Below are 27,061 nucleotides of genomic sequence, written 5' to 3' on the forward strand. Positions count from 1 at the left end.
CGCTCCGTGTCGTCCCTGCAGTTAAGAGCTCCAAATAAGTGGGCAGAAAATTGTTATTTTAATATAAATAACGACAGTTCCTGCAGCTTATCTTAATGCGAAGCTCATGGCTGGTGGAAGTGGCAATTAAGGGACCTCTGGCCTCGTTTGGCATGGTCGTTCCCTGGTTTTGTAACATCCAAAGCGACCGGAGCCAAGGCCAGGCCTTGGGAAGTCTGGGAAGATGACGGAGAAGCAAGCTGGAGGGGAGGGGAAGAGAAACCAAGATAAGAACTGACCATCAGACGTGTAAAATCAAGAGCTACCAGCAAGGCCATCACGCTCCTCAGATCTCTCCTGGCTCTTACGCAAAGCCCATGCTGGCCTCCAGCTCTCGGCGCTTTCCATTCCCAGCCCCTCGGCTCTGCCCTTGACTTAAAAGAAAAAATGGTTAAAAAAAAAAAAGGGTTTGGTTCAGGCTGAGAAGCCTTTAGTCCTCCATCTCTGGTGAAACGGTACATACGGGATTGATTGCTCCAAGTTTGAGAGCTCCTTGGGCCCCTACTTAGATAATCTTTATAGCTCCCAGGGCCCATTGAAGTGGTTTCCAAGAGCTCAAGCCTCAGATCAGCCTGTCAAGCGCTGGGACTAGGAAAGTCAGAGCAAGGGAGCAAAAAAAGGCTGGAAGTGCAGCTCTGCCCTTCAAAAACCAAGGGCGTGCACACACCAAATGAATAACGCACAGTGGCAGGCGCACAGCCCCGCTTTTATGCAAGCCCATCCATAGCAAAGTCCTGACAGCTCGGTTTCATTACCACCCTTCCTCTCCTCCTGCAGTGAAATTCTCAGCTGCAAATGAGAATTTCTGGTGAAATGGTGATTTTTCTGAGCCTCCAATGTGCTCCGAAGCGAAGAACCGAGCAGTTGTGCCAGCCATCGAGCCCGCCAAGTGCGGGCTGCCTGTGGCAGAGCAGGGACCCAGATGGGTTTCTCAGGGATAAATGTATAAAAAATCAGCACTGGGGCTCAGTGCTACAGGTGACCAAGGTTACATGGATGGCTCCAGAGCCCCGTACTCACTCTGTCCCCTCCAAAGCAGGCACAGCACGGCGCTACGCCCTGCCCAGCACATCTCATGCCACTGAGAAAGGGCATCCTGCTGATGGAGCTTGGAAAACAGTTGCCCAGGCACCTCTCTGATCCTGCCTCCATGTGCACACGTAGGTCTGAGCTGTCCACAGGACAGGGGAAGGCCAGCAAGAACTAGGAGATCCACTTAAAGATGAATCGTGGTAAAAACAAGAGCTTTGGGAAGGATGCAATGAGCCCCAAAATATTTCGCACGCAGGAAGAGGTGAATCCTGCAGATGTGTGCGGCAACTCCCGCAAGCAAAGCAGCGTTGTGCGAGGGAGAAAGGACAAGAAAAAGGGCAGAAATACAACCAAGCTTTTTGGGTTTTGCTCCTACTCCTTTTTAAGAGCTCCAAAAGGTGGCTAAGCAAACGGAAAGCTTCTCTGATCGGCGTTTGCTCTGCTCCCGGCTCAGAAGGAAGAGAAACTCCCTGCTCATTCTCAGCACGCTGCAACTCGCCCTAAACCCTTAGCAAGAGCTCTGTGGCACCTCTGAGCCTGGAGCCCACCTTTCAAGCGGGCATTAAAAGGATGGCTCCAGCACCACAAACACTTCAGAGAAGCAGCAGCCCATGTACCTACGTGAGCGCTCCCCGCTGGACGCAAACGCTGTCAGCGAAACACGGGACGCTCTGTCCCCCCGCATAGCAGGGCACAATTTCAACTTACACTTCACATTTGTTTCAGGGGTTTGTTCTTTTGTCTGGGAAAGTAATTTTTCAAGCGCAGCGCTCAGCCCTTTGTCCCTCGGTACGGAACAGCCGAAACCATCTTTCACGCGCTGCTACGGCACACAATAGGCTTTGTCTCGTTAAACAAAAGAACATGGACTTGCAATTGCTTCCAGCTGTTTGATCAAGGTTTTACGGGATCAACAGCAATCAGCATCTGGCTACCTGCGTAAAACCAACCGAGGAATGGGGTCTGATGAGCAGATCTGGTTCTCACCCCGAAGGAAAAACCCCGCCACCTTCTCCTGCTGCGCCACGGCCGCTGGATGCTCGCTAACGGCCTGCACGGACCTTGAAGCTTTCCAGCAGCCTTTTTCCTCATCTGCGGGAGGAACTGTTTGCTTGCTGTGCTGCAGACACGTTCTCCAGGCAGAACTCATCCATCAAATCGCTCTTTTCCAGCCTGGGAAAAAAAACAGCAAAGCTCTCTCTGGTGAAAACAACCCCGAGCCCCTCACCAACGCCGAGGCCGTGGGCTCCTCCTGCTTTAGCAACACCTGTACGAGTCACATTTACCCGGGTGGAATTCTTAAATAAAGGGGATTTCAGGCTGGTGATTTCTAGAACGCAAGAAGAAACCGTTACGAGGTCATTAGGACTGATGGAAATCCCGAATTTCTTGACGAGGAGCGTTAATAATCGGAAATGACCCCTCAGTGGGTACAGCAACTCCGGGCCGCTCCGTGGCTTCTGCTCGAGGCAAATCAGCCAAAAAGGATTTCTTTATTTCAAAGGGATTTTATGTAGGACCCAGGCCAACGGCAAGAGTGGCAATCGGCCGTGCAACGCCTCACCTCTCCTGTCCCTACAACCCCATCCACTGAGCAGGTATGGGATGTTACAAGGCTGGACTTGTCAGATTTACGCAGAATTACACAGAAACCTGGAATTCCAAAAAGGCAATTATCACAAACCCCTCTCCCCAAGCTGCCATTTCAACATTTCATCCATCTCAGCCTCAGTCCCAGCCATACCCCTACGCGCCGCCTTTCCCCAAATCTTCACCCTTTAATACCATAAAGTGGTCACTGTTAAAAATAACTTTTTTTTTTGGAAGTGGACTGGAAGTTCCCCGAAACTTGAAAAATTTACAGCGTTTAGACTCAAGCTGAAAGACTGCCGTGAAGTTGAATACTTCTCGCTTGGATCATTTCTACCCTTAGTGCAACACTAAAGTGTGTTTCATAAAAGATGTTTGTCGTGCAAAGAAAAACAGCACGGAGAAAGCACCTCAATCGACGGGTTCCTCAGGTCAAGGCTCTGTGCAGCAGCTCTTACGTGACAACCGCACCGAAGGAAGTTCCACCAGGAGTCCATCCATCCCCACACATAAATATTGCAGGTGATGGATGTAATTTTAATGCCCGAGTTGCCTTTCTTGTTTTGGAGCTGCAGAATAACTGCAGTTCTGGCAGATAAGAACCGTCAGCAGGCTCTTACTTAAATCCTTATTTAGCCTCCATCACCAGCGTTAACCTCAGGGATGTTACGGACACGTTAACGCATCCATCCATCCCTTCCCGAGTGTCTCTGGAATCCTAAATGAGAGCAGAAATCACTGCTTATTTACTGGCCGTGACAGAACATGACCAAAGGAGCATTTGGTTCGTGTGTGGAGTTACCTTCTGCTCCCTCTGGTGCCCCAGCAATGCCTGGAGGGAAAGCAGTGACCCCAAGAAGCAAAGCACACAATTCCCTCATCAAGGGGAACCACACCAAAGCCATCCTTAGCCTTTAAGGAATTCTTCTTCAGCGTTCCTACAGCAAAGAAAGCTGGAACAGCAAAACCAGTGCATCTGTACCGAAGTCATCGTTAAAAATGTAAAATTTATCACCTGTCATTTCCCTTCTGACTCTTCCCCTGTCCTCCGGTGTGTAAAGAACCCTTAGGTTAAACAGGAAACAAAAATGTCAGATGTTAATGCCATAAATCACATCTTAAGCTCTGTTAGAGTCAATGGGGCATGAGGAGCTACCTCCACCTCCTTCAAACCTGTGCCATTAAACGCCTGCAACTCTGCTGCTACGTACCAGGCTTCCCTGTGTACAAATCCCAATCCCCCTTGCTGCCAACTGAAGCCTTTATAAAGAGAATTAGGCAGATGGACAAAGGAAGCAACGCTGGATTAATTTTGTCATCTGCAAGACGAGCCCACAACCGCTCCCTTACATGCCCTACAGACAGCATCCGATAATCAGAGGAAGGGAAGAGGCAATCGGGTCAATGTTTGCAGTTCTCCATCGTTTTTCCAACCCAAAACCAGCAAAGCCCAAATGTTCCTTGGGGTTAGTGAAGCCCCAAAAGCCCCCTGGCCGTCCCCAGCAGCTCTGTGCCATCCCAGCCCCCTGGCCACACAACGTGCTGTGTCCCTCACAAGGAGGAAGGACAAGGGACACCAGCGAGGAAGCCCACTGATCCAGAAGAGCATTTCAGCTGCGGGACACTAAATACCCACGCAAGGAGAGGTCTCCTTACAAGAGAAGAAGGACCAACTCCTTACCAACTCCTTACAGAAGTTGGTAACCCACAGGGTGTCGTTCCTGAGGCTCCCTGCAGAAGGCCAACAATTCACCTCCAACCACCGTTCGCTTGGAAATCACACAGAGCGGGGCAGGAACACGAGTTCTGCTCCATGCTCCAGCACCACAGAGGACTTCGAGGTATGGGATTGAGGTGACCAAGAAGTCCCCGCTCACGGGGCAACACCGAGAACGACAACCGCAGCCAGAAGCTCCATCACCGCCCCGGTTTCCTCCTCGCCCACGGAGGTGGAAGGCTGTGGCTGCAGCACCAGCGACCTGCACAGGGCAGAAGAACTTCAGAAGGTGAAGAGGAACCAGAAGATGAACCAGAACCAGACCATCCCAGACCATCTTTGTGCTGCTTCAGAAATAGTTGGTCTCCTCCGAGCCTGCAGAGCTGGGTCCTTCTCACCAAAAGCTCCTCCCGGAGCTCGGCTCCTCTACAGGCTGCTCTCCATCACCCCGCAGCTCTACGGCCTTCAGCTTCCAGCAGCGCTGGTCTTGAACCTCTCAGACACGTCCAACTTTACCTGGAGAGGCAGAATCACAGCCCCGTCTGCCCCCGTTTCGTTCGGCCTCTCCCTAAAAGCAGCAGAAAGCATCTTCAAATGCCACAGCGCTTCGCATCCGAGCCGGAGAGATTTGTGAAATATGGAAGGCATTAAAGGACTCACTTTCCCTCAGCAACGAAAGAGCATAGACCTATAAACAATGCCTTCAGGGCATTTCAGCAGCTTAATCTACACAGGGCTTTTTTTTTTTTTTATTTTATTTTGTTTGTTTTGCTTTTTTTTTACGTCAATCAGAAATCAGAGAGTCCAGGAAGCAGTACACGGCGAGGATTTGGCTTAAAAGGGAGAAAAGCAAATAAATCCCTTTTTTTTTTTCAAAACTGAAAATCGTGGCTGGATTCCAAAGGGTTGTTTGTTTGTGATAAAGGCTGCGAGGCTCAGCTGTACACAAGCTGTCCCACCCATGCGCAGACTATTGACATTTCATTCCAGTGGCACCACGCAGACCGCCGAGCAAGGGGGTCTGTCAACATTTCTATCAGCAACAACGATTCACAGGGGTTTATAAGGCAGAAAAGCTAATTTTCTCCAGGCTGGTTGATGCTCAGTACACGTAAGGTCTCTGCCTAGGAGGAAATGATTAGGATTTAAAAGCCGCATCACACGAGCGGGTTTTGTTGCTGGTGCAGGAAGAAGAGCGAGCGCGACACCCAGAATCTGCCTTTTTGGAGAAAAGCACCCAAAAAAAAAAGCCATTTAGCATTTCTGAACCAAAGTGGGGAGTCATGGCTAAGAGTAACAGCCCTATTTAGCCAGGGGCCACCACGCTCTGAAAAGACAAAAAGGTTGGGTCGATGGGAACAGGGAACTCGTCATGCCTTTATTGTTTGGAAAAGGAGAGGATTGCATCTGGGAGACGATGGCTGAGAGCAGGGCGAGGTGTCACCATGCAGGGCAGCTGAGGGCGATGCAGAACAGGGCCCTATAACAAAAAACACGCTTATGAGGTCGCCCCAGTGCTGTCCAGCCTGTGGCCGTGGTCCCACACGAGGTTTCGGAATCAGCTCGAGTGCCTCAGGACACCTGGGAGCGCTCCCACACGTCAGGGATTTATATATTTATATATTTATATATTTATATATTTATATATTTATATATTTATATATTTATATGTCCAGAATACTGTATATATGATATACCCTGAACTCATTTATATATTCAGATATATCAGGAGATTTCTAGAGCCAGACCTGGGCCACGTGCTCCCCCCGTAAGCCCCACCATCCCTCCGCGGGAGAGTCGCCAAAAGTCCCCAAAGAGATCCCACCAAGAAGAGAGAAAACACAGACTAAAAGCCTGAGCATCCTCTGGCTGGGGACTCAGAGCCCGCAGGAGCAGTTGCATGGTGCAGCCCTTGGGAACGTCACCACGAGGAGCCGTTTGCCAGGTCCCAAGGACCTCAGCACCCTTAGAACATACCTGGATTAAAAAAAAAAACCCTGGGATAATGCTAGCACTGACCACGTGCATCAGGTGGAGGCCACCAGCACGGCCAGGGACTGGAGCACGGGCTTGGCAGCCTGCAAAAAGGTTTAGGGGAACCTCATGGTCACCCTCAGTCCCTCCAGGCAGGTCACCGAGATGCAGCCAGGCTCTCCAGGGGTGCACAGTGGAGGAGGACTTCAAATTGAGCCATGAACTACACAAGAGCAGTTATGGTATGTAGCAAAAGGCTTCTTCACAGTGAGAACAGTCAAGCAGTGGGTTTCCCAGAAATTCTGGGGTCTCCATCCTTGGAGGATGCCCACAAAAATCCTGAGAAACGCGGCATGGCATCTGTGTCTGACCTGTTTTGAGCAGAAGCTTGGACAAGAGGCCTTCCTGGACGTCCCTTCCAATCCAAACGCTCCCTGCACACCGTCTCAGCTGAAGTTTCCTTGCAATAAATGGAGCTGCAGCACTTTGGAGGCTCGGTTGCAAGCTACAAGACATCTGAAAACAGACTCTGTGAAGGGTGAGGGGCTGCTTCGACCCCCTTTTCCATAGAAAAGGCGTTTCCATACAGCTTCTGAAGCTCAGGGAGCAGCTTCTTGCCCTTAACACCGTGCCCTGTCCAGCTTTTCCTGGCAGATGCCTCAGTGGGAGTATCACAAATCAGGTTTGTGTGTGCACACTCGCCTCCCACACACGCACCGGAGCAGCCCTGCAGTAGCTGCAACTAGAAGCTATCAAAGCTGCAGCTGCAACAACAGCGCAGCGCCGTAAAGACACTTCAATAACATCTGATCCATTAAATTTTTAAACAGGCAGGTTTACAGGGCCAGCGCCCCTCCTTAAAAAATAAAGCGTGCACAGGTGGCTAATAAAGCCGGACTTTAACAGGCGCACTTGCAAAAGAAATTTATAAGAGCTAGCAAAGCTCATAGCCTTTTAATTGCATGTCAAATATTGGGCTCTCAAGAACTAAACCAGATTTCTCCTGGGCTGTGCCAAGTGCTTCTAGGTATTACACGCCTGGCGTGGGTACAAGCCCGTCGGATACCCAGGGGTTAATTCAAGCTCCCTAGGCCAGAGCTGGCTTCAAGGCGATGCCACCAACCCCGCAGGAAAGGAGAAGACGTTCCTGCCAGCTTTGTTGCAAATGAAGGCTTATTAAAACCAGTCCCGCTCGCTGCTAGCAGAAACGGCGCAAGGAGACGACATTTAGAAACCATTTGAACTTGTAAATGCACGAAATTAAAACACAACAAATTTCTTTGATCCGGAGGATATGAATTCCCTTTCCCTACAAATCTGCTCGCTAATGTTTCAAGGATCCACTCGCGTCGCTCCCCTCGCCAGGAGTTTATAAGGAAAAAAATACTCCCAGTAACAAAAAGCATCTCCAGCCCTCGGCCTGCCAGCGTCCTGCTGCTAAATCCTTCTGGTAAGCCCTCGGAGGAGCTGATAGGGAACAGCAGCAGCATGGGGAGAGCTCAAATGTGGTGCTCACAGCCCCCCAGCTCCAGTTAATCCCCCCTCGGTGCCCAGCCGCCCGGTGCTGCGGGGCTGGGGGCGTGAATGGGAGCAGCTGAGCAGCTCAGCGAGGGCACGGAGGCAGAAATCTGCTTGTTGAAATCTGAAAGTTTGAATGAAGCATGGCCAGGAAGACACACAGCAGGCAAAGCAGCAAAAAGGAGAGCAAAAAGTGAAACGAGATTGTGCTGGAAAGAAGGCGAAAGAGCACCAAAAAGGAGAAGGCAGCAGAAGGCACGAAATTCACAGATGCGTTGGCCAACGCAAGAGTGGCCTGGCAGGGGGAAGATCACCAGGAGGGACAGCAAAATGAAGAATAAATGTGGTTCCACTTAGCGTGCCTGCTCAGCTGCTGTACACACCCCGATCTTATACAACTCCGACACAGCTGATGCGGTAAAAATTGGTTTTCACTGCTGGTGTCCCTCGTTTGGGTAATCTGGGCCTTCCCAAAGCCTCTCGCTAATGCTCTCCTGAAGAAGAGTGACAAAGATGCTTATAATCAGGAACACAAAACAACCAAAGCTGTAATCAGCATAAATACCCAAGGACAAGGCGCTGGCAATGCTGACAGCCCCGAGGAAACACCGAAGGCTCCACGTGTGCTCCTCCTGGAAAGCGTTTCTGTCGGCGACTGGAAATGCTGACGCTGAACGCCAGAGGGGATGGCTCAACCAGCTCCAAAAAGCTGTTCGAAGCTGAAAAAGAAAAAACCCTGGAGCAGGAGATGCTCCAAGAAGGAAGGCTCTTCTGTTTGTTTGTTTTTAATGGGCAAACAAAGAAAGCTGGCATATGTAAATCCGTGCACAAGTGGAAAAAGGCAGCTGGAAAGGGAGCCGACCGCTGTCACCTGCACACAACGGCACCAGAAGGATAATGGGAACCAACTCGCCCGGTCTCTCTGATTTAGGAAACCCTTTAAGCACCAACATCCACGTGCACATCTCCGTCCTGCTTCCTTGCACGCAGCAGCAGAAGCTGCCCAAAAGCTGGGGGTGCTTTTCTCATCACAGCCTGCCTGCATCAAGCTGCGTCAAGCGCCCGCTGCGTGGCAGAAGCACCTGCATGAGAAACGTGTCCTGGCGCGTTCCTTCTCTTGGCTCTTCTTCTCCATCCTCCTGCTGTCAATGTTCCTCCTGCATTCGCTTCCTAAACCCTTCCCAAAATTCGCCTGGGGCACAGGAAGGCGCTGCCCTCTGCTACTGCTTCTGCTCAAGCACTGGCAGGAGTTGAGCTGGCAGGAGCTGCCCGGGACGTGCTGCGCTCATGAAGGAGATGTAAAACAGCAGGAATGGGAATAAATTGGGACTCACGGTTTCTTTCCAGTTCTGCACCTAAGGCACAGCGAAGCGTGGCCCACGGGAATGCCCTGGATTGCCTTGGGATCACCTCTAAAACGAGATTAATTTGGAAGCTTCCTCCTGCACATCTCGGAGGAAGCTTCCAAACTTTGTTATTAAGCCCTACTGAGATGCACGGATTAAAAAATAAATAAATTGATTAACCACGCTGTATCAAACCTCAGCCTCAGTGAGATAGGGAACCAGAGGGAGCTGTGGTAGGGCTGGGCACCTTCCTTCTGGTACCATTGGGAGCACGTTGCACCTCCTGGGGCTGGCAGGCTCATCCCGTGGCTCCTGTGGGGCCGTCCCTGCCCTCCTTTCTCCCCTTGCTTTTTTACATCTGCTCCGGGGAAACTCCAAGCTGAAGGACACGACGGGGCAGGAGGGGGGAGCACTATTATTTCCATATGGGTTTGGAAATAAGAAGGGGTTAGATGAAAATCCCAGATGAGCGGAGGGCTCGCACAGGACCTGCGAGCGCCCGTGCCGTGCAGGAGGAGCGCCCCAAAAAGGTTTCCCCCCCTTTGCAGAGCCCGATTCTGCTGAGACAAGTCCTCGAGCCCTCCGCTGCTTCTTCGGAGACGTTTCTTCGCGTGTCACTTGGCAGAGGCAGCCGTGGGGCCCTGCCAGTTCACCCTGCAGCCCTCCGTTTTAATCAGTATCACATCAAGTTTAACGCAGGCTTTGAAACGCGCACCAGATTCAAAGCTTCGCCTCAAGGGGGTCCTGCTGAATAACACATACCATCCCGGCCGCTGCTCCTCCAGCAATTATCTTTCAACTCTGGCTGAACCGCCCGAACTGTCAACGCCAGCACGCTGCCAACCAGAGGAAAGGTTGCGGGGTCAGAGCTGAAAACAAGGCTCCTCCAGGCTGCGGGACGGGGTGTTTGTTTAGCCTGCCGTCTGCTCGGGGGGAGGACTCCCAGGGCGCTTGTTTTACGGGTTAGCAGCAAGGCGAGCAGCGGGACGAGGGGCTGAGAAAGGTTAGCAAGGGAAAAGGAGCATTGGCATCCGCCAGGAACCCCTGGAAGGCTAAGAGGGTCGGGATGTTTGCACCTCGTAAGCGGCAGGGCCGGGAGCTCCTGGTCTCGAATCCCAGATGGCACCGACCTGGGGAACCATGAGGCTCCCCACAAGGCTCCCCACGGCACTGCCGCTGTCTGCCAGGTCAGGGAAAGGGCTAAGGAGATAGGGAAGGGTTGGGAAATACAGCAAGTTAGCTTTGATGAGGATTTCGACAGAACTGGAAGCAAGAGAAAGCCGTGCACGGAGGCTCTGGCTCTCCTGCTGCACTGTCAGCTCCTTCCGAAGCAGCTTTCAAACTGTTCCTATCGGGAGCCAAAAGATATAACTAAGCAAAATTACCCCAGAAGGAATTAGGGAGGAAGAAGCGGGGTCAGACTGTGCACGGAGCACCTGTTTGTCACTCCCTGGCTGGAGTTTCTGCGTTGGGCTTCCTGCTCCGACCCAAGTCCGTGGGCATGGAGCAGCCGAGAGCATCAGCAGCTCCCCACGGCGCCTCGCTGGGTGTGCAGAGGCAGCCCCGGAGGCAACAGAGGGAGGCAACGCGGTGCTTTCTCCGTGTTAAAGTCATGGCTAAGCCAAGGAATTCAGTCCTCAGCCTCTCAAGCGTTCAGAGCTGCAATCGGTTTGCGTGTTCAGGCCAAAAACTGGGTCTAAAACATTGGAAGTGCAGCGGCCGGCGCTGAAAGCAGCCCCCGCCAGCAGCCCTCACTTTTCCTCTGAAGTTTCAGGCTTCCAAGTCCACAAAAATGAACAGGTGGATTTTTTAATTGCTTTTTATTACTTATTTCTACCCGTCCTCAGCCCTTTTGCACGTTACTTTTGAGGCAGCTCCAGCTGCACACGAGGAAAAATTCACCAGCGAGCGGGAAAAGGTGCCAAAGCTGCTGCACCCCTATTTTAGCACCACGTGCTGCAGCTCTTATTTCTTATTTTAAGGCCACGTCCCTGCTGCCACACCAGCACAGCTGCCCCCAGCCCTACAAACAGCATCTCTGCATCATGTCCAGGTGCTTGGGCAAGCAGCTGCTTCAGTGAGCATCACCCAGCATCACCACAAGCTTTTTTTAATGAGCCCTGGCAGGATTTGTTTCTACCTATCCTGTGCATAAATAGCTACTCACAGCAGGAAATTTCAAAAAAAGCTACCGTGGGCTGCATCTTCCACTGATGGAAGTTAGCAAACCCCCTCAAACCCATCAGTAGCATCAAAATCAGAGCCTCCCTGGCCGCTGCACAGCCGTGACATCCTTCAGAGTGGCACTGCCCTGCAAAATGAAGAGAGCGAGCAGCAAAAGGGCATTCACTCGCATCAAAGCCTCCCTTCAGACAGCTACCAGCAGCCGAGCAGATTTCCTGCTGCAGTTCTGTGTGCCCTTTACTGTGTTATTTCCCCCAGGACGTGGCAATTAAACCGGGATCCTCCTTGCAGCACCTGTTTAAAAGCCACGGGGAGAGGTTCTCTGTGCGGTCAGCGGTGCCTTGTGTCCTCGGCCCGTGCCACCAACAGGGCATGCTGCAGTTTTGACGCCTGGGGATTTGGGAAGCTGCTTTCCCTGTCTAAAACACCTTCAAACTGGCAAAGGGAAAGAAAACCACAGCCTCCCCTTCATCCTCCCAGTCTAGAGGGACGAAAGCAGAATTAATCGTGTTACATCTTTGCATTTCATTCCTTCTGGTGCAAGGAGACCGTTTACCCACCACATTTTCCACAAATTCATCCTGCAGGGCGAAAGCACTACACCAGTTACATATTGTCCAGGTATTCCTGTGTTACAGGAGAGATTTTGATATCTCACAGAAAGAAACCCTTTGAAATACTTCAACGGAGCCACGATCAGGCTCCGTGGCTGCGGTGACGACCCAAATCGCAGTGCTGGAGGCTCCTGGAGTCAAACAAACGCAGCGCTGTGCTCGAGGCATCCTTTCCTCATCCACCCACCTGAACCTGTCCAGCTCGGGAGGAGACGGGGAGAGAAACAAAGCCGATCTGTCCTGCAGTAACTTCGGTGCGTTTTTATCCACGACCGAAAGCTGGTCTACATTTGCTGTAGATGCGAATTAGAAGAATATGTGGAGAGGCTTAAATGACCTGAGCCTGTCAGCAGAACTTCGGATTTAAAAAGAAAAAGGGGAAAAAAAAGAAAAAAAATAGAACTGAAGGAAATCTTGGGTTGCTGAAGGATTTCGCTCGGTGATTTCTGCGTACACCCGTTTGCAATTTGTACGGGAGTGTCACCCAGAGGGCACGCCGCACCGCACAGCCTCCAGGCCTCTCCCTGAGAGCTCAGCTTGGACCTCCACCCTCCAAATACAGCCCTACAAATGTGATTTTGTCTCATTAGCAAGATACCTGAACCCCCCGGTGAGCTGACATCGTTCTGTACGACCCCTTCCCTTCCCCATCGCTTGCGGACAGGTCACGGTCCAGGCATTGAAAGGCGGTGGCTTGGATTTGGGAATGGTGTCGTGAGGACAGGTTTTACACCTCTGGAAGCAGCTCGGGGAACGTACACGAACCCCAAGAGTGCCCAGGCTCCCAAACTCCCTGGGCTCCCCTGCCATGAGCACACAGCCGAGCGCTCAGCAGCCGCAGCAAGTGCAGAGCCATCCAACCACGCCGTGCAGGAATCCGTCACCGAAACCACTCGAGGAATTAAAAAAAAAAAAAAAAAAAAAAAAAAAGGAAAAATTGGTTAAGTTAGAAGGTTTATTAGAAGCTACGTTACAATGAGCCCAAACCATCTAAATGCTACCTCCAAAGCTGGCACGGCCACAGGCCACCGGTGCACCAGGCAGTGCCTCCCTTGGAGCAGCTCTCGGGCTGCGTAATTAAAACCAGGCAAGATCAGTGAGAATTACAGCGCCGAATGCCTGCAGGTCGGGGTGAGCAGAAAAGTTTAACGGCACCTCTTTTCCCAGCTACAGTGCAAAAAATATAAAAGCAGTTACTAACGGGTTACTAACAGGCTCCAAAGAAGGAGCAGGAGCTGCTCACGGCTTGGCACCGCTCTCCCAAGCCCTGTGTGTTGTACCAGGTCTCCTAACAGCTGGAAGATAAAGGATGAATTTCAAGAATAATCTCTGGATTTCAAGCGTTTGACACGGTCTAAAAAGGCAACCACACGAAAAGCCGGTCCAGCACACGGCTGCCCTGGAGTTAAGCTTTGGGTTTTACGAGGCAGCCACGTCCACGGCGCAGGCGCGGTCCCTGTGGCCGTTAGTCACACACGTGGTGAAAGAAAAAAGGGCCATGATTTAGCAGTTTCATTTTTGAGGGCAGAAAAAGAATTCCGAGGAATACCCGGTTATTAATAAAGCTCCTATAGGGTATAAATTTTAAAGGGAGACTTGAAGGCAGAGAATTCCTCTTAAGTAAACAGGGGAACCTCCCGCGGAAAGGCAGGAGATGTTAGAACGAGAAGTGCTTGTATGATAAGAAGCACATTTGCACTCCAATTATGCACGAGGAAGCACCAGGACCTCAAACAAAGCACACCAGGGAACAGAAACGTGCTTACATCCACAAATATCCCTACCACCACCTCTCCACCGTGGCCCATGTGTGCTGCTGGCCGTGAGACATCTCCTTGGGGTCCCACAGGAGCACAGGGTGCACGTGCGGGCAGCCCGACAGCTCCCAAGCCCCCTCCTTACCCCTGCGCCCTGCTCCCCATCCTACAAGGAGCAGGGACAACCCGAGGCAGCTGGCAGCTTGCTTCCAGGAGTCTCCAGTTGTCCACAAAGAGCACGTTTCATCTCCCAAAAAACCTTAAGATCGCCTCTAATTCAAGAAAAGAGCAGGCGGGGTTGGTTGGCGAATGCAGCAGGGGGCGGCACAACTTCCCCAGGATTTTACTTAAAAAGCTTTCAAATTCAGTGACAAGTGTCAAGTGATTCGTTCAGTCAGCATCCAGGTGGTGCTCAACGTGCTAAGAAAAAAGCTTTCAGTGTCAGGCCCTAGTCAGTTATTAAAGACATGGCTGCAATTCTAACCTAGGGCAAAATAAAAACCTTTTTAGTGGTCGACTCGACTCTTAAGTTCCCAAAGAGGTTAAGCAGGAGATGCTGGGGATGAACAGCTCAGAGGATTCGATCCTATTTATCCGTCTCTTTCTTGGGGTGCAGGGATTGAGGATGGGTATGAACACACAACGTTAGAAGCTTCTAACAAAAAAAAAAGAAAGAAATTATGAAGGCACTTGAAAGCATCTCAGAGCTCACGCAGGTTTAATCAGCGTTAATCATTTCTCCCCGACACCAAAGCCTCCCCGTTCCCTGCTGCTTCGCCCACTTCACCCACTTTGTCCGTTTTATGAGCTTCTTCCCCCAAACCTGCAAGCTGAGGTCACCAACCTTCTAATCCAAACGGCCCTCGAAGACACATTTCCTTTCGTAATACTTTAATCCGACGAGTAGACAAGCAATAGCAGCCAAGATTAGGAAAGTCTCGTTACACAATTTTGCTAGAAAATAAGTTTCTGCTTTACAAACCTGCCCAGGAGGGGAAAAGGCTATCTGCTCATCCCCACTGCCGCTGTGTACAGAGCCACCCCGCTCCCAGCCAGCAGCCTGACCTCTGCAGGAGGCTCCCTTCCAGCAGCCGGGGCTATAAATTTCCCTGGCTTTTATTAAACTACTTTATTTTACTTTTTTTCTTTTTCGTTAAGAAAAACCCTTGGCGCAAGAGGCACCGCTCTCAAGGGCCGGAGACTCAGCTCTCAGGGTGCTTTTGGGAGCCTGCACGGAAACACCAGCCCCAAGGGGCAGGCAAATACGGGGAGCTTCCGAGCAGCACGAGAAACCTCGGGTTTGGATCTGGTGGACCCAGCCCAGGAGGCAGGGGAGCCTCAATTTCAAGCACACGAGACCTTTGGGGGAGCGTGGGCTGTGCCAGGGGACCAACACCCAGCAGAAGGTGGCTCCCCACGCAGTGAAATCCCCTTTGCTCCAAACGCTGCACACAGGGCACAAACGACTCCCATATGCGCCGCGGGAGATTACGTAAAGCTCCCAGCTTCCAGAGATGGGGATAATTAAGAACACTGCACAAGCTGCATTTGCAAGCTTTTTTTTTTCTTTTTGGGCCATCAAAAGGCCACCAGGCGGTATCTGGAGGCTGAGAAAATGTCCTTCTGTCCCCCCGCCGCGCGGGGAAGCGCTCCGCTGCCGTGGCTGGGGGTGGCGTGCATGTGTTTGCATTTCCAGCACGGCCAGGATTTCCCAACAAGGCTGAAATCGCCGCATGCCACGTCTCTGCTTATCACCAGCAGCTCACACGAGCTGCCTGACAAAGCTCCCTCGGGTTTCTGGCTACTGCTAAAACAACCTGCAGCGGGGCAACCCGCAGGGCAGGGAGCAGCTGGGGATCTCCGTCCCTCCGGGGGACCACAGCACCCTGCCCTGGGGGACACGTGCCACCAGCATCACCTCCTCTTTTGGGAACGCTGTGCTGGTGAAGCTGCACCACCAAGGTGTGTTTTTGGTGCTGGGTGACCTGTACAGGCCAAGCTCTGCCCTGTTTTCCCTGTTTTCCATTCCACCTACCTCCCCTTCGTCCTTCTCACGCCTTTCCGCGGCACGTGCCACCAGGTGGAAGCTGTATCACATCCTCCTGCTGTCCCTCGTGTCCTCCAAGGCCAGGAATCGCTGATCCCTCAGCTCCACACCGCCCACAGAACCCCTCTTAGCCACTGCTGTCCTAAAGGAGGTTAACTTATAGTGGCAGAGATGCAAAACTGCTGGGCAGGAAGGAATCTGTCATTGTAAAACCCCCTGCTGGGACCCAAAGGTAAGGGAAGTGCTTGGAAATGCACTTGGAGCAACCAAGGAGCCAGGCTCCACGTGCCAACAAGCTGAGTGCATCCCCTTTTTCCTCCCACAGCCACTGTGCAGAGCAGCTGCTTTTAAAAAAAATGCAACCTTTCCATTTAATCCTTACCAAAATGACAGGGGAGCATTTTTATCCCGTACTCTTATGCATTCAAAATTCTGAGTGAATTTTTGTGTATTCAGAATTAGGAAGTGTTAAAAAAAAAAAAAAACAGCAGATTCTGAGGACTTGCCACCAAAACGCACGTGAAGGTTCAGTTACAACCGCCAGAACCACCAGCAGCACAGAGCAAACCCTGCCACGAAACCTGCATCCCCAAAGCAATCATCAGGCATCTCGAGGTCAGAGCTCAGCGTGCATCCAGGCACACCTAACGCTGCAGCACCGACATCCCTGCGGTCACAGGGAATGCCCTTTAGCAGCTGCCATCCCCAGCAGTGAGAGATGAAACTAAAAGCTCCTCTTCCTCCACACATTTTTAATTTATAAGGCCAGCTGCACGTTACCCTGTGCTACTGAATGTTCCTACACAGCAGGCACATCAGTACAGGACACCTGCACAGCCCCGCATGCTGTTTAACCATCCACACCCAGCCAGTTTGGAGACACAAAAGCCCACGGTACAGAGCAGAGGAGGTGCACAGCACCTTCATCATCCTCAGCTGGAGGTGAGGACTGCATTCCTACAGGAGGAGATTCACATTTTTTTAACATTTAGCATCAGTTACGCACATCACTGTGAAGTTTTTTGCCTCATTTTTAAGCCTGTGCATAGGCTCACATTGCTGAGTTGGTATTTTTCTTGGTATTATTGCCACTACAGGGAAATACACCTACAGAAACCTCACCTTATACTGCTTAAAAGTGACCTTAAAAGTGACACGGACTCCAATTCCTGTTGCCCAGAAGAGCAAACAGCCCCTGACAAAAGCACGGCTGGCACACCAAGCCCTTTTGAAGCTTGTCCTGCATCGCCACCTCTTAAACAGCAGCTCTGAGAGCGCATCCTAGCGAGGCTATAAAAAAAATGCTGGGTTGCCTCCATCTATTTGAAAGGCATGCTGAGCGTTTTGGCTGTCCTGACAAACTTTATCCGATAATGGCTTTTGGATTGGTTATTCTTGGCCCCCTGCGTAGCAGCGTTCAGGGCTTACCCTCGATACGGCACCATCTGAAGTGACCTCTTCCACATGCCTTGCATATTTCAGCCATTAAGCTAGATAATAAAGCCACATTCCGGATATCAGCAAGTGTTAATAAGATGTAATTCATTCCTGGCAAAGCCCAGAACTTGGATCTTTAAAAAAAAAAAACAAAACAAAACAGAACAACCAAAACAAAACACGCACACACAGGTTCACAGGGCCAAAGTCCAAAACGAGTTCAAATCCGCGGAGCTCCTTCCATCTGCTCCAGAGCCGTGTAATTAAGCACAAGGGCTGGAACAAAGCAGATCCCCCCAGAACCACAGGTAATAAAACTCAGGCTGGAAAAAAAAAAAAAAAAAAAAAACGAGGAAAGGAGCTGATGAGAACTCATCGTTTGTGCTCGGAGGATATAGGGTTTCTCGGCGCACTGCTCCCCGCGTACGGCTGACCCCGGGACCGTCTCACTTGACTTCACCCCACGGCGGCTTTCCCGTCCAAGAGAGGGGCCAGCGAACTCCCCGCATCCTTGACTGCCGGCCAGAAACGCAGCCGTGGCTCCGAGCACTCCGAGACAGCTCATTCTGATTATCACAAAATGAAATTTTCAGCTCTTGTCATCATCAGCCTCAGATTTGTAACGTTACAAAAACACGATTTCCTTTCCCCATTGTATCAGCCCCGATCCCGTTCCCGCTGGTGAAATCAAACAATTTTAAAAGAATTTATATGATGCTAATTTAAACCGAATGCGTTCAGCTGCCAATCGCAGCTCCCCGGCTCTCCCAGGCCTCCTGCCAGCTCCGCTCCGCTCCAGAGCGGCTATCAATCACGGCCAGCAGACCGAGGAGAAAGGCCCGGTGATGCAAGAAGTGATATTGGGATTTCTGGCAGAGGGAGCCCTGCCCTTCGCTTTCAGCACGACGCCGTGAAGTGACCCCACGCGACGGGAGGCTCGGGAAGCTTCAGCTCCTCACCGCTTCGAGCCGCCCGCGAGGCTTTCGGCGGGGATAAACCTAGCACGGTGCTCAAATTCCAGCAGCGCTTCCAGCCCTGCGTTTGCAATTTTTTGTGGCGAATTTACCTTCCTTTCCAGGCTGCTGGGTGGGAACGGCACACGTGTCCTGCTGAGGAGCTGGCGAGCCCTCCCTCAGAGACAGCCGCGGTCCACGGAGGGCGAAGGAAAGCCCTGATGGAGCCTGCACCCGGCGCTCACCCAAGAGAAGTAAACTGGGACGTGGGAGAGACTGAAAACATTTGCCAGATGATGCTAGAAACATCAAGATGTTTTGCAATGCTCCTCACAAGAGCCCAACTTACTTTGTGTTTCATTAGCATCTACATGAAAGACAAAAAAAACACCTTTTCCACGTCAATATTTTTGTTAGATACATTCAGAGGCTGTAGCTCTGATCACAGAGATGCTGGCAGCATCAGCAAAGAAAAGGAAAAATCATCACCATCAGACCTCGCTTTAGAATTCCTTAAGGTCCAAAATGGCTGGAACTCAGCAGATGGTGAAAGAAGAAGGACTTCTGCGGGTCTGTAAGTGGAAAACAATGGAGAGGAGCAGGGACAGACGTTTAACCTGAGGTCCAAGAAGGGGCCACAGCCCTAGCCGAGAGGCCATCTCCAGCTGGAGAACAAATAACCAACTTAGGGAAAGCTGAAAATGTTAGCAGCGAAGGTTTTCACTGAAAATATTCCCTTACTTCAAGCCTCCTGCTGGTTTTTTAAATGATAAATTTCTCAAAACTGGACGTTCAGCCATGATTTTTAGCCATGATGACCATCTGTGACCTCTCCCCGCAGGTTCTCCCTGCCCAAAGCCACCAGCCACGGGCCTGTGAGGTTCAGCTCCCCAGTCTCACCCTCCCAGTGTCAGTGACAGAACTGGAAATACAAAGAGAGGACACATCTGCGTCCTCTTCTGTCTCTGTCATTGGTGAATATCCTTACCAGGATATAAAGAATTATTTATTTAGTTCAAGTAGCTCATTTGCTGCACTAATTGGGCACTAAGAGACAAACTGAACTTATTCCTTTCCATCCAGAGACACTGAAACCAAAGAATAATCCGTTTAAAAGTTTGGCTGCCATGATGGACTTTTTTCTATTTTATTTTATTTTTGGTAAACAGCTGTTCTGGAAACCATTGGCTCAGGTAAATTCAGCAGAGTAATGCCTGGAGCCATCCCAGGCGTTGGGATGCCACAAGGACAGGATGCCCGGATCACCAGACCTTTCCAGCAGATTCACAGAACCTTATCTGATCTATGCAACAATTAAAAAAAAGGTTTGCTAAACTGTAAGAAACAGAACGGCATATCCTCAGAGCTCTGTTATGTAATGTAGGGGTTTGCTTTCCCAAAATACTAGAGGGAGATTGAGAAGACAACAAGGCAGTAGACACTGTAAATGAAATCAGTTAATGGAAATCCTCGAGCTAGTACATTTTACAGAAAGGACAGTATTTGCAAGTTATATATCACCTTGTGAAAAGTTATGGGAAGAATCTTTCCCACAAATCAGCCACCCCGATCAGTCAGTCGCTATCAGAGGAAGTGCATCTTGAGGTAACATTTCATTACTGGTGGATTTGAGTCTCATCAAAAAGTTCGTTTTCACAGACACTATGAGCAATGCTCTCCAGATGTGATAAGAAAAACCGTACTGGAACTCACAACTAGAATATTAAAGAAGTCTGAGAAAAGGCGATTCCACTTTAACACAAGCACGGCTACGTTCAATTCATCGGGTTCATCTTTTACAGACTTCAACTGCTAGGCAAGTACAAGCCACAACAGAAGCCTGCCCAACATCTGAGAATGAGTTTAAGATGTTAAAAAATGGAAATCGATTTGCAGTCACAGGATGGGTGCTTCTGTGGCTTTGCTTTGACCCTGGGAAGTCAGCACCGGTACCCCCAGCTCTTCCAGTCACCCCCAGCTCTTCCAGTCCTCCCCAGGGCAGCACAAACGCTGGTTCTGCTGAGTGGAGAACAGGAATCCACAGCCCCTGCACCTCCCACAGCAAAGCACAGGTGGGAGAAGACGACAGAAACGATCTGCCATTTCTCAGTGGGACAAAAATTAGAAAATAAGCTCCAGCAGCAATTACAGAACAAAAACTTCTTCACCTTCAAGTTGCTGTGAAGCCTTTTTACTGCCTTGGCATTGAAAAGACTCAACGTGACTGTGAAACTCCTTCCAGAGCAGCTTCCCCTCCTCCAAACAGAGCGGGTCCTTACCTGTTTCATTGCCGTCTCCCCAATCTTGTCGGAGTGCTTACGGATACTCTCCAGGAAATCCTTGAGGTCTGACATGGAAACTTCCTTTATCTCCTCGCGCAGCTTTGGGATGTTATCCACCATGATCTTGCAGAAGCGGTAGTGGCTCACCTGGGGCAGGTAGGTGTGCTCGAGGTGCTCCAGGGTCTTCAGCGCAGGGTAGTGTCTGGGGAAAGCAGGCAAAGCAGATGCAGAAATTAAAAAAAAATAATAAAAATAAATAAATAATTAAAAAAAACAGCTATTTCCACCCCAATTCCACTCAAAAATGTGCACTACGCGTCAATAATTCAATAGATCTAAGAATTTCAGCTCTGTTCGAAGGAATATAGATCTTGGCACCATAAAAGCCATAAAAGCTCTATTTTCTTTTCCAAACAGAGAAGCAGAGGTACGCTGTGGGGACAGTCCTGCTGCACAGACAGGGCCCAGCTGAGCCAGTGCAGCTCTTACCCACGTGCCTGCTCTGCTGCCCCAGGCTCTGGGGTCCCCAAGACCACCCCAAAGGGGGCATGGGGTGTCTCTGGAGCACCCCACGGAGCAGGGGAGTTACTGGGTGAGGTATGGGGCACGTGCCTGACCCGTGCAGCCAGCTGTGTCGATGTATGTGCTGTGTGAGGTGTCCACGTGTGCGCTCTCACCTCGTACTGCTCGGGCCCAGGGCTGCAGCAGCCTCACCTCTGTCGCCAAAAGGACTGGGCAGCCCCTAACAGTGAGATCCCATAAAACAGTAGGATGGAAATGAGGATAAATGATATGCCACGGGCTGACACACTGCCATCCAACACGTGCCAGAACGTGCTGCTCGCATGGCTACTCGTTATTCTGTTTGAGGTACCCAGGCTATGAGAGCGCTCGGATTTCTTGTGGCAGGAGCAGCCAGACCCCACCTGCCTCCCAGCTCTGCAAAAGCTGCTAAGCACCACTGAGAAACACTTCCCACCCCTAGGTACCTTTTTATTTAGATAGAGGTGAAAACAATCCCAACACGAGCCTGGTAACGGGACCAAAGGACACTTCTTCTGCAGCTCCTGTGGGACCACTGGTGCCCGTGAGCTTTGCAGCGATGACAAAAAAACAATTTCCCTGCTATAAAGGAATGGACCTTAACAATTTAAGATGAAGCCTTAAAACTGCAAGAACCCCAACGCTCCGTCCTTTCTCCAGGATGCCTGCTTTTACATCTCAGTCGTGCCCAATGGCCTTAGGGAAGGCACCACGCATTTCCCTTACCTTTTTGCACAAAAGCCATGGGCAGAACGAAGCGCGGTGATGGGTCATTTTAAAAAGGGCTGAGCAGATGCTAAATGGGAAACTAAATGGGAAACTGTTCAGACCATTTTTCTCAAATGCCTTCAGTCTTTCCCCTTTGGGAAGAGGGTGCCCATGTGCCTACTCACTAGATTATGTCCCACAGGGGCCCTCCTGTGTGGCACTGCGGTGCTGTGCAAAACCCAAGAGCCTTCTCAGACCTCAATCGGCTTCCCCCTGAGCAGGTTTTGCTCACAGGGTTTCAGCAAGCAGCACATGGCAGAAGCCTGCCACCCCACAGGGTCACGGTCCCCTCTGGGGTGAATTAAGGCATCTCGAGCTGACTCTACTCGCTGTTAATCCCATCCACACCACTTACACCTTGAAGGTTAGGGTGGGAAACAGCGTCTAGTCCTAAGCACCGTGCAACCTGACGCTCAAATCCCCATTCAAAATAATTCTTGCCTAAACTCCGGGCAGGTCCACGGGGAAGTTATTTTAACCCAGAGCTGCCTGCCCTGCTAAGAACACCAGAAGTTAAGCGGATTAACCCCGTAACCCGGTCAGCGTTTGTGCCCCGGTGAGGTACGAAAAGCAACGTACAATAAAACACAATCCTCTCCGGAGGGAAACTTCCGAGCACGCAGAGAGAGCCAGAAATTAAACCGGAGGAATAAACACACGTTGGGGGGTTTGCTGGGTTTCAGGACGTTGTTTGTTGAGCTAGAAGAAGCTAAAAGTTGGCTTGCAGGAACAGCGGGCGCTCATTGCTGGGGTCCCCGACTGCCTGCTGAAAACAAAGCCCGGGACACGCGGGGGCAGAGCGAAGTGCAGCCGTGCAGAGCCACGATAGCTGCGAGCCTGGCACCACGAGGCTCCCCACCACCAGCTGGGCGATGCCCCAAACCTCTGCACGAGCCTGAGTTTTGAGATCCAGTCTGATTTTTGAACGCCTGTTATCGGCCACCCTGCAGGGACCACTGCAGCAGTGAAACAGGAACACTTCCCAACTGGGAATGGGGCATTTTAATAAACTACAGGTTCAAAACTAACTTTTTTTTTCCTTCTGGAAATAGCCTTGGAAGGGCACAGCCCTACAGAAGCTTCTCGGCCACGAGCAGGACGAACTATTCACATTTCTACTGCTGGAGACCAAGTGACCCACGGGTAAGTCAGACAGATCCCTTCGGAGGCCCCAAAAATGGGAGGCCCCCCGAAGGCACACAGCCTCCACGCCGCGTCTGAGCCCTGGCATTCATTTGTCAGCAGGATTCACGACTTGCTCCCTGACAGGCTCCCACACACAGCTATCTGCATCCTTTCTCCCAGGCTCTGGCAGAGGGATTTTTCTCATCACTTTCCAACGAGCAGCCTTGTGTGTCCCAGACGCTTGAGAAGAAAAAAAGAAAAAAAAAGTTCTTTCTGTCATTTCCTTAAGTTCTGGACAATGGAAGATGAAAGGTTCCCCCGCATCTCTGCTCTCTGCTGGTAGCACGGTCACTCCTCTGGGTTTGGACCGCGCTGAGCTCCCCGGTTCCAGTTAATGGTCACAGATTCTGCGTTTGGCAAACGCTCCCATTCATTTTGTGAACATCACGCAGCAGACAGCACGTAACTCGTTCAGTCTACCTTGGAAGAGCTGAGCTTACTCACCCAGAATGCAAAACCGAGGTTGGGCACTCCAAACCTGGGACTCATACACGTAACCGAGCCCCTCGCTGGCCATCATGAAATGATGGCTAAGTGAGACCGGGTGCAGACACAGAAATATTTAATGTGTTGTGCTGTGTTTGGTGAATGAAGCCATCAAATCCAGACAAAGAAAGAAGAGGAGGGGGGGAAAAAAAAAAAAAAAAAAGCCAAGGGTTCAAATATTTCTTAAATGTGGCTTTCAACTTCTATTTGTTTCAAAATGAACCAGTCCAATAAAGGGAAGAAAAAAAAGATGCAGTTCTCAGAAGCAGACCCTGGAAACACTACCCAGAACGAGGGAATCGAGCAGCATGTGGATTCCCTTCAAAAGTTCACAGCACTGTGATCAGCTCAAGCTCCCCACCCCACATCTGTCAACGGGTAAGCCCCTCGCTGTTCCCATACACAGAAGAAAAGCAGTTGGAGGAGCTATAGCCTCCTACTCTGCACTGAACCACGCAGAGAAGCAAAGGGAGAGCTGTGTGAAGAGCTAACTACGCTCCCTGTAACCTCTCTGGCCAGCCCCGCTTCCACGACTCATGTTTATCTGTTTACCCAAGGCTCCTGGGGACCGAGGACCACAGGGATCAGCGGAGGCAGGAGGGGAGGTGTAAAATGACGCCCAGCCAATTAGTTATCGCCTTGTTCGAAACATCTGGTTTCTTCTGTATTGTTTACATGATGGATGGCAGGCACAGAGCAGGCACTGGATCTGACTGCGCTCCCCGCGTGGCATTCAGCTGGAGCCCACCGCCTTTTCCGCTGACCTCCTCCAGGCAGCTGCTCTTTGCCCAATTTGCCACCCCCGGGGGCTACAGCGCGCCTCCAAACTGCTTAAACAAACCAGCCCCCAGGACCATGTGAATATCCTGGGCCACGGTTTAATTCTTCAGCATCGCAACAGATGCAGGGTGGGAAAAACCCTGGATTTCTGGCTCGTGATTTCTGAGCCACAAAGTCATTTTGGTTCAGCTCACTCTTCCAAATGATTATTTCGATCCCAAAATAAGCCGTGTGCCTTCTCACCAGCTTCTCCTACCACGCTGCATAACGTTTCTCAGGTCTTTGTCTTCCATTCATATTCAGTGGCTTCTCTCAGATCAGTTTTTGTATTACGGCATCCAAAATATGATATTTAGTTAATAACACACAGGTACCGAGTCATACATTGATTTGGAACACCCACCATAACAGCGAGCATCCTTGGAAAAAAAAAAAATGAACGTCCACCTTAATTAGAAAGCCTAGCACAAGATTAGAGCCTGCTGCAATCCCACTTCTCTGTACCACTGGAGGCCGAGCCGCTCTCTGAAGATACCAGCCAGAAATCACACAAGTTAACTCGGAAAGGATGATTCTGAATTCCTAAGTTTTGAGAACCTCGTTGTTTCATTTAATTAGCACCGAAGGGGTGCTTTTCAACTCTTCCAATAGCAACATCAGTCTATACAAAGTTTACCTTTTCGATTTCATTTGCTCTCGCAGTTTGCTGTACATCTCCAGGACTGGAAAGAGAAGGAAAACACACGAGCATTGAGATGGAAGCATAAAGCAAAGAGATCTGAATTAAAATAAACAGCTGTACAAACAAAGAGCAATTGCAGATCCTCACCAGGAAGACACAGCGTTAGCTTATCGACCGTCGCTGAAATATTTCTCTGTTGTAATCGGCACTGCTTCAGCTCTTCCATTGCTATTATCAGCTTTGGGGGGGAAAAAAAAGAAAAAAGTCTCACCAAGAATAGTAAACAGAGAGCAGAGAGGATACAAACTACCTGGCACTTGTCATGAACATGCAAAAGGGAGGCTGACAACAAAGCCTACTCTGATAACGGGAGAGCTCCCTGAGCATTGCGCAGCTTCGCTGGAATTGGGAGCGCAGGCGGCTTGGGGTGGTTTAATCAAACAGCAGAAGCATTCCCTCGGCTAATTTCAAGCAAGCAAACAGCAAAACCAAAGCCACCAGAATACCAGCCTTGCAGCACGTCCTGTGAATTCCAGAAATGATTTCCCCCTTCCCATTATTTTTTTTTTCATCTCTTCCATGCTTCCCTTTCCAAGTTTCTCTTTTTGAGCCCCTCTAAAGAGCAGGATGTGGCAGCTCGCTCCCAGGGGAATTCTTTACATCCCAAACCAACCGTGAGCCTTAAAATAAAGCTCAGTCTCCAACAGAAAAACCTGTGCATCTGGACAGTGGCAAAACAAGGATCTGCCACCAAAACTTCCTTAGTTCTGCTCCTTCAGAGGGGCAGGTCACAGTTCTGTCCTCTAGAGCACTGACTTGGCTCCACAGGACCTGACTGAGTTTGTGAAATCCTTTTGAAATCCTCAGCTATTCTATCTCGAGAGATGAATTTTCTGCTCAAGGTAACAGAGAAGCATGTCGATTTGGTTCAGGGGAGAAGCTGCATCACCTCCTCCCCACAGGGCATTTGTATCTTTGATCTGTAATAGAATAATTGGTCTGACACAGTCCAGCGTGGTATTTTCTCCTTTGTTTTTCAAATGCAGTGCAGCTCCCTGAGCTGCTGCTGCCTGCGTGCCCTCACAGCGAAATGCAGCCTGGCTGTCTGGGAGGGCAGTTCAGGAGGAAAACAAAAGGTGCAAAGAGCAGAAGATTCGTATGAAATGCGGGTAGAGAAGGCAATTCAACAGGAGGACAGGGAAAAGAGGGGAACAGGACCATCCCTGGAAGCTCTCTCAGATCTCTGAGGCACTCAAAAAGCTTCAGACATCAGCGCCCTCGCGCAATGCCCAGCCATCACCCACCTCTCCAGTCCCTCCAGCCCGCCAACATTACGATGGAAGGACAGAGGAATGAGTGTGGTCAGAGGCACATCGCACCCAAGGGACGTTCAATCATTTCCTTTCCCCATGCCTTGATGCCTCTACCCCTGGGGCTCAAAAACCACGCCGGCTTTAACTGCTGCCACGCTGCAGCACGGAGCAGGGCAGAGTCTCCAGCTCGCATTGCCACTGCTGATCCCATCTATGCCACTCAGGGCTGAAGGAGCGAGCCCACAGCTCAATTATTGCTGATCCAAGGGTTTCCTTTCCACTAGCTTTCAATCCACACGCAGTAAAAAGAGAAAAATCACTGCCCAACGCTCCCACAACTTACTCCTCACGATGAGATGAGAGAGACTGGAGAGGATCAATGCCCACCTTGACACCAGCACCAGGAACACCAGCAGCAACGCTCAGCACTTACTGATGCCCGGTGTGATTTGCCACCAGCAAGCACGGCCACAGCACGGCCAAGCAAGAAGGACAAGAAGCAGATGCAGCACTTACTTCTTTCCCTTCGTTCTGCAGCTTTCGGTTGGTGTCCGTCACTTGGTTCTGCGGGGTGTTGGGGGAAAAGAGAAAGAGCACATCTGCACGTGAGTCAGGACAATGCTTTTCACACGGAATAACTGCACACAAACACCCTCACGTTGCTTTTTGCACAGTATTCTCCTGCATGGCATGGAACAGCTTATTAACCGATCAGGATCCATAAAAGAATTTTCTTCCCTGTTACTGAAGAAAAGCAGAAGGCAACAGGAGCCAACAGTGTTGGCACAGCCACCCCAAAAAGCTGCAGTACCAA

At 50.6% G+C, this 27,061-nt stretch overlaps 1 protein-coding gene across 8 annotated transcripts in view; it reads right to left on the reverse strand.

Moving 5' to 3' along the window:
- EXOC6B (exocyst complex component 6B) overlaps positions 1–27,061 on the reverse strand; it is a 271,298-nt gene that overhangs the window by 198,637 nt on the left and 45,600 nt on the right. For 7 of the 8 annotated variants that reach the window (XM_084517013.1, XM_084517010.1, XM_084517015.1 and 4 more), the window contains exons 3-6: positions 26,764–26,811; positions 25,082–25,172; positions 24,929–24,974; positions 20,488–20,692 (exon numbers count right to left, since the gene is read on the reverse strand). In XM_084517013.1, coding sequence (XP_084373139.1) covers positions 20,488–20,692; positions 24,929–24,974; positions 25,082–25,172; positions 26,764–26,811 — 390 coding nt within the window. Of the gene's footprint in view, positions 1–20,487; positions 20,693–24,928; positions 24,975–25,081; positions 25,173–26,763; positions 26,847–27,061 lie in introns of all 8 variants that reach the window. The other variant, XM_084517017.1, reaches the window with a different exon arrangement.

Source organism: Aythya ferina, assembly GCF_964211825.1.
Source record: "Aythya ferina genome assembly, chromosome: 4".
In the NCBI taxonomy this organism is placed as follows: domain Eukaryota; kingdom Metazoa; phylum Chordata; class Aves; order Anseriformes; family Anatidae; genus Aythya; species Aythya ferina.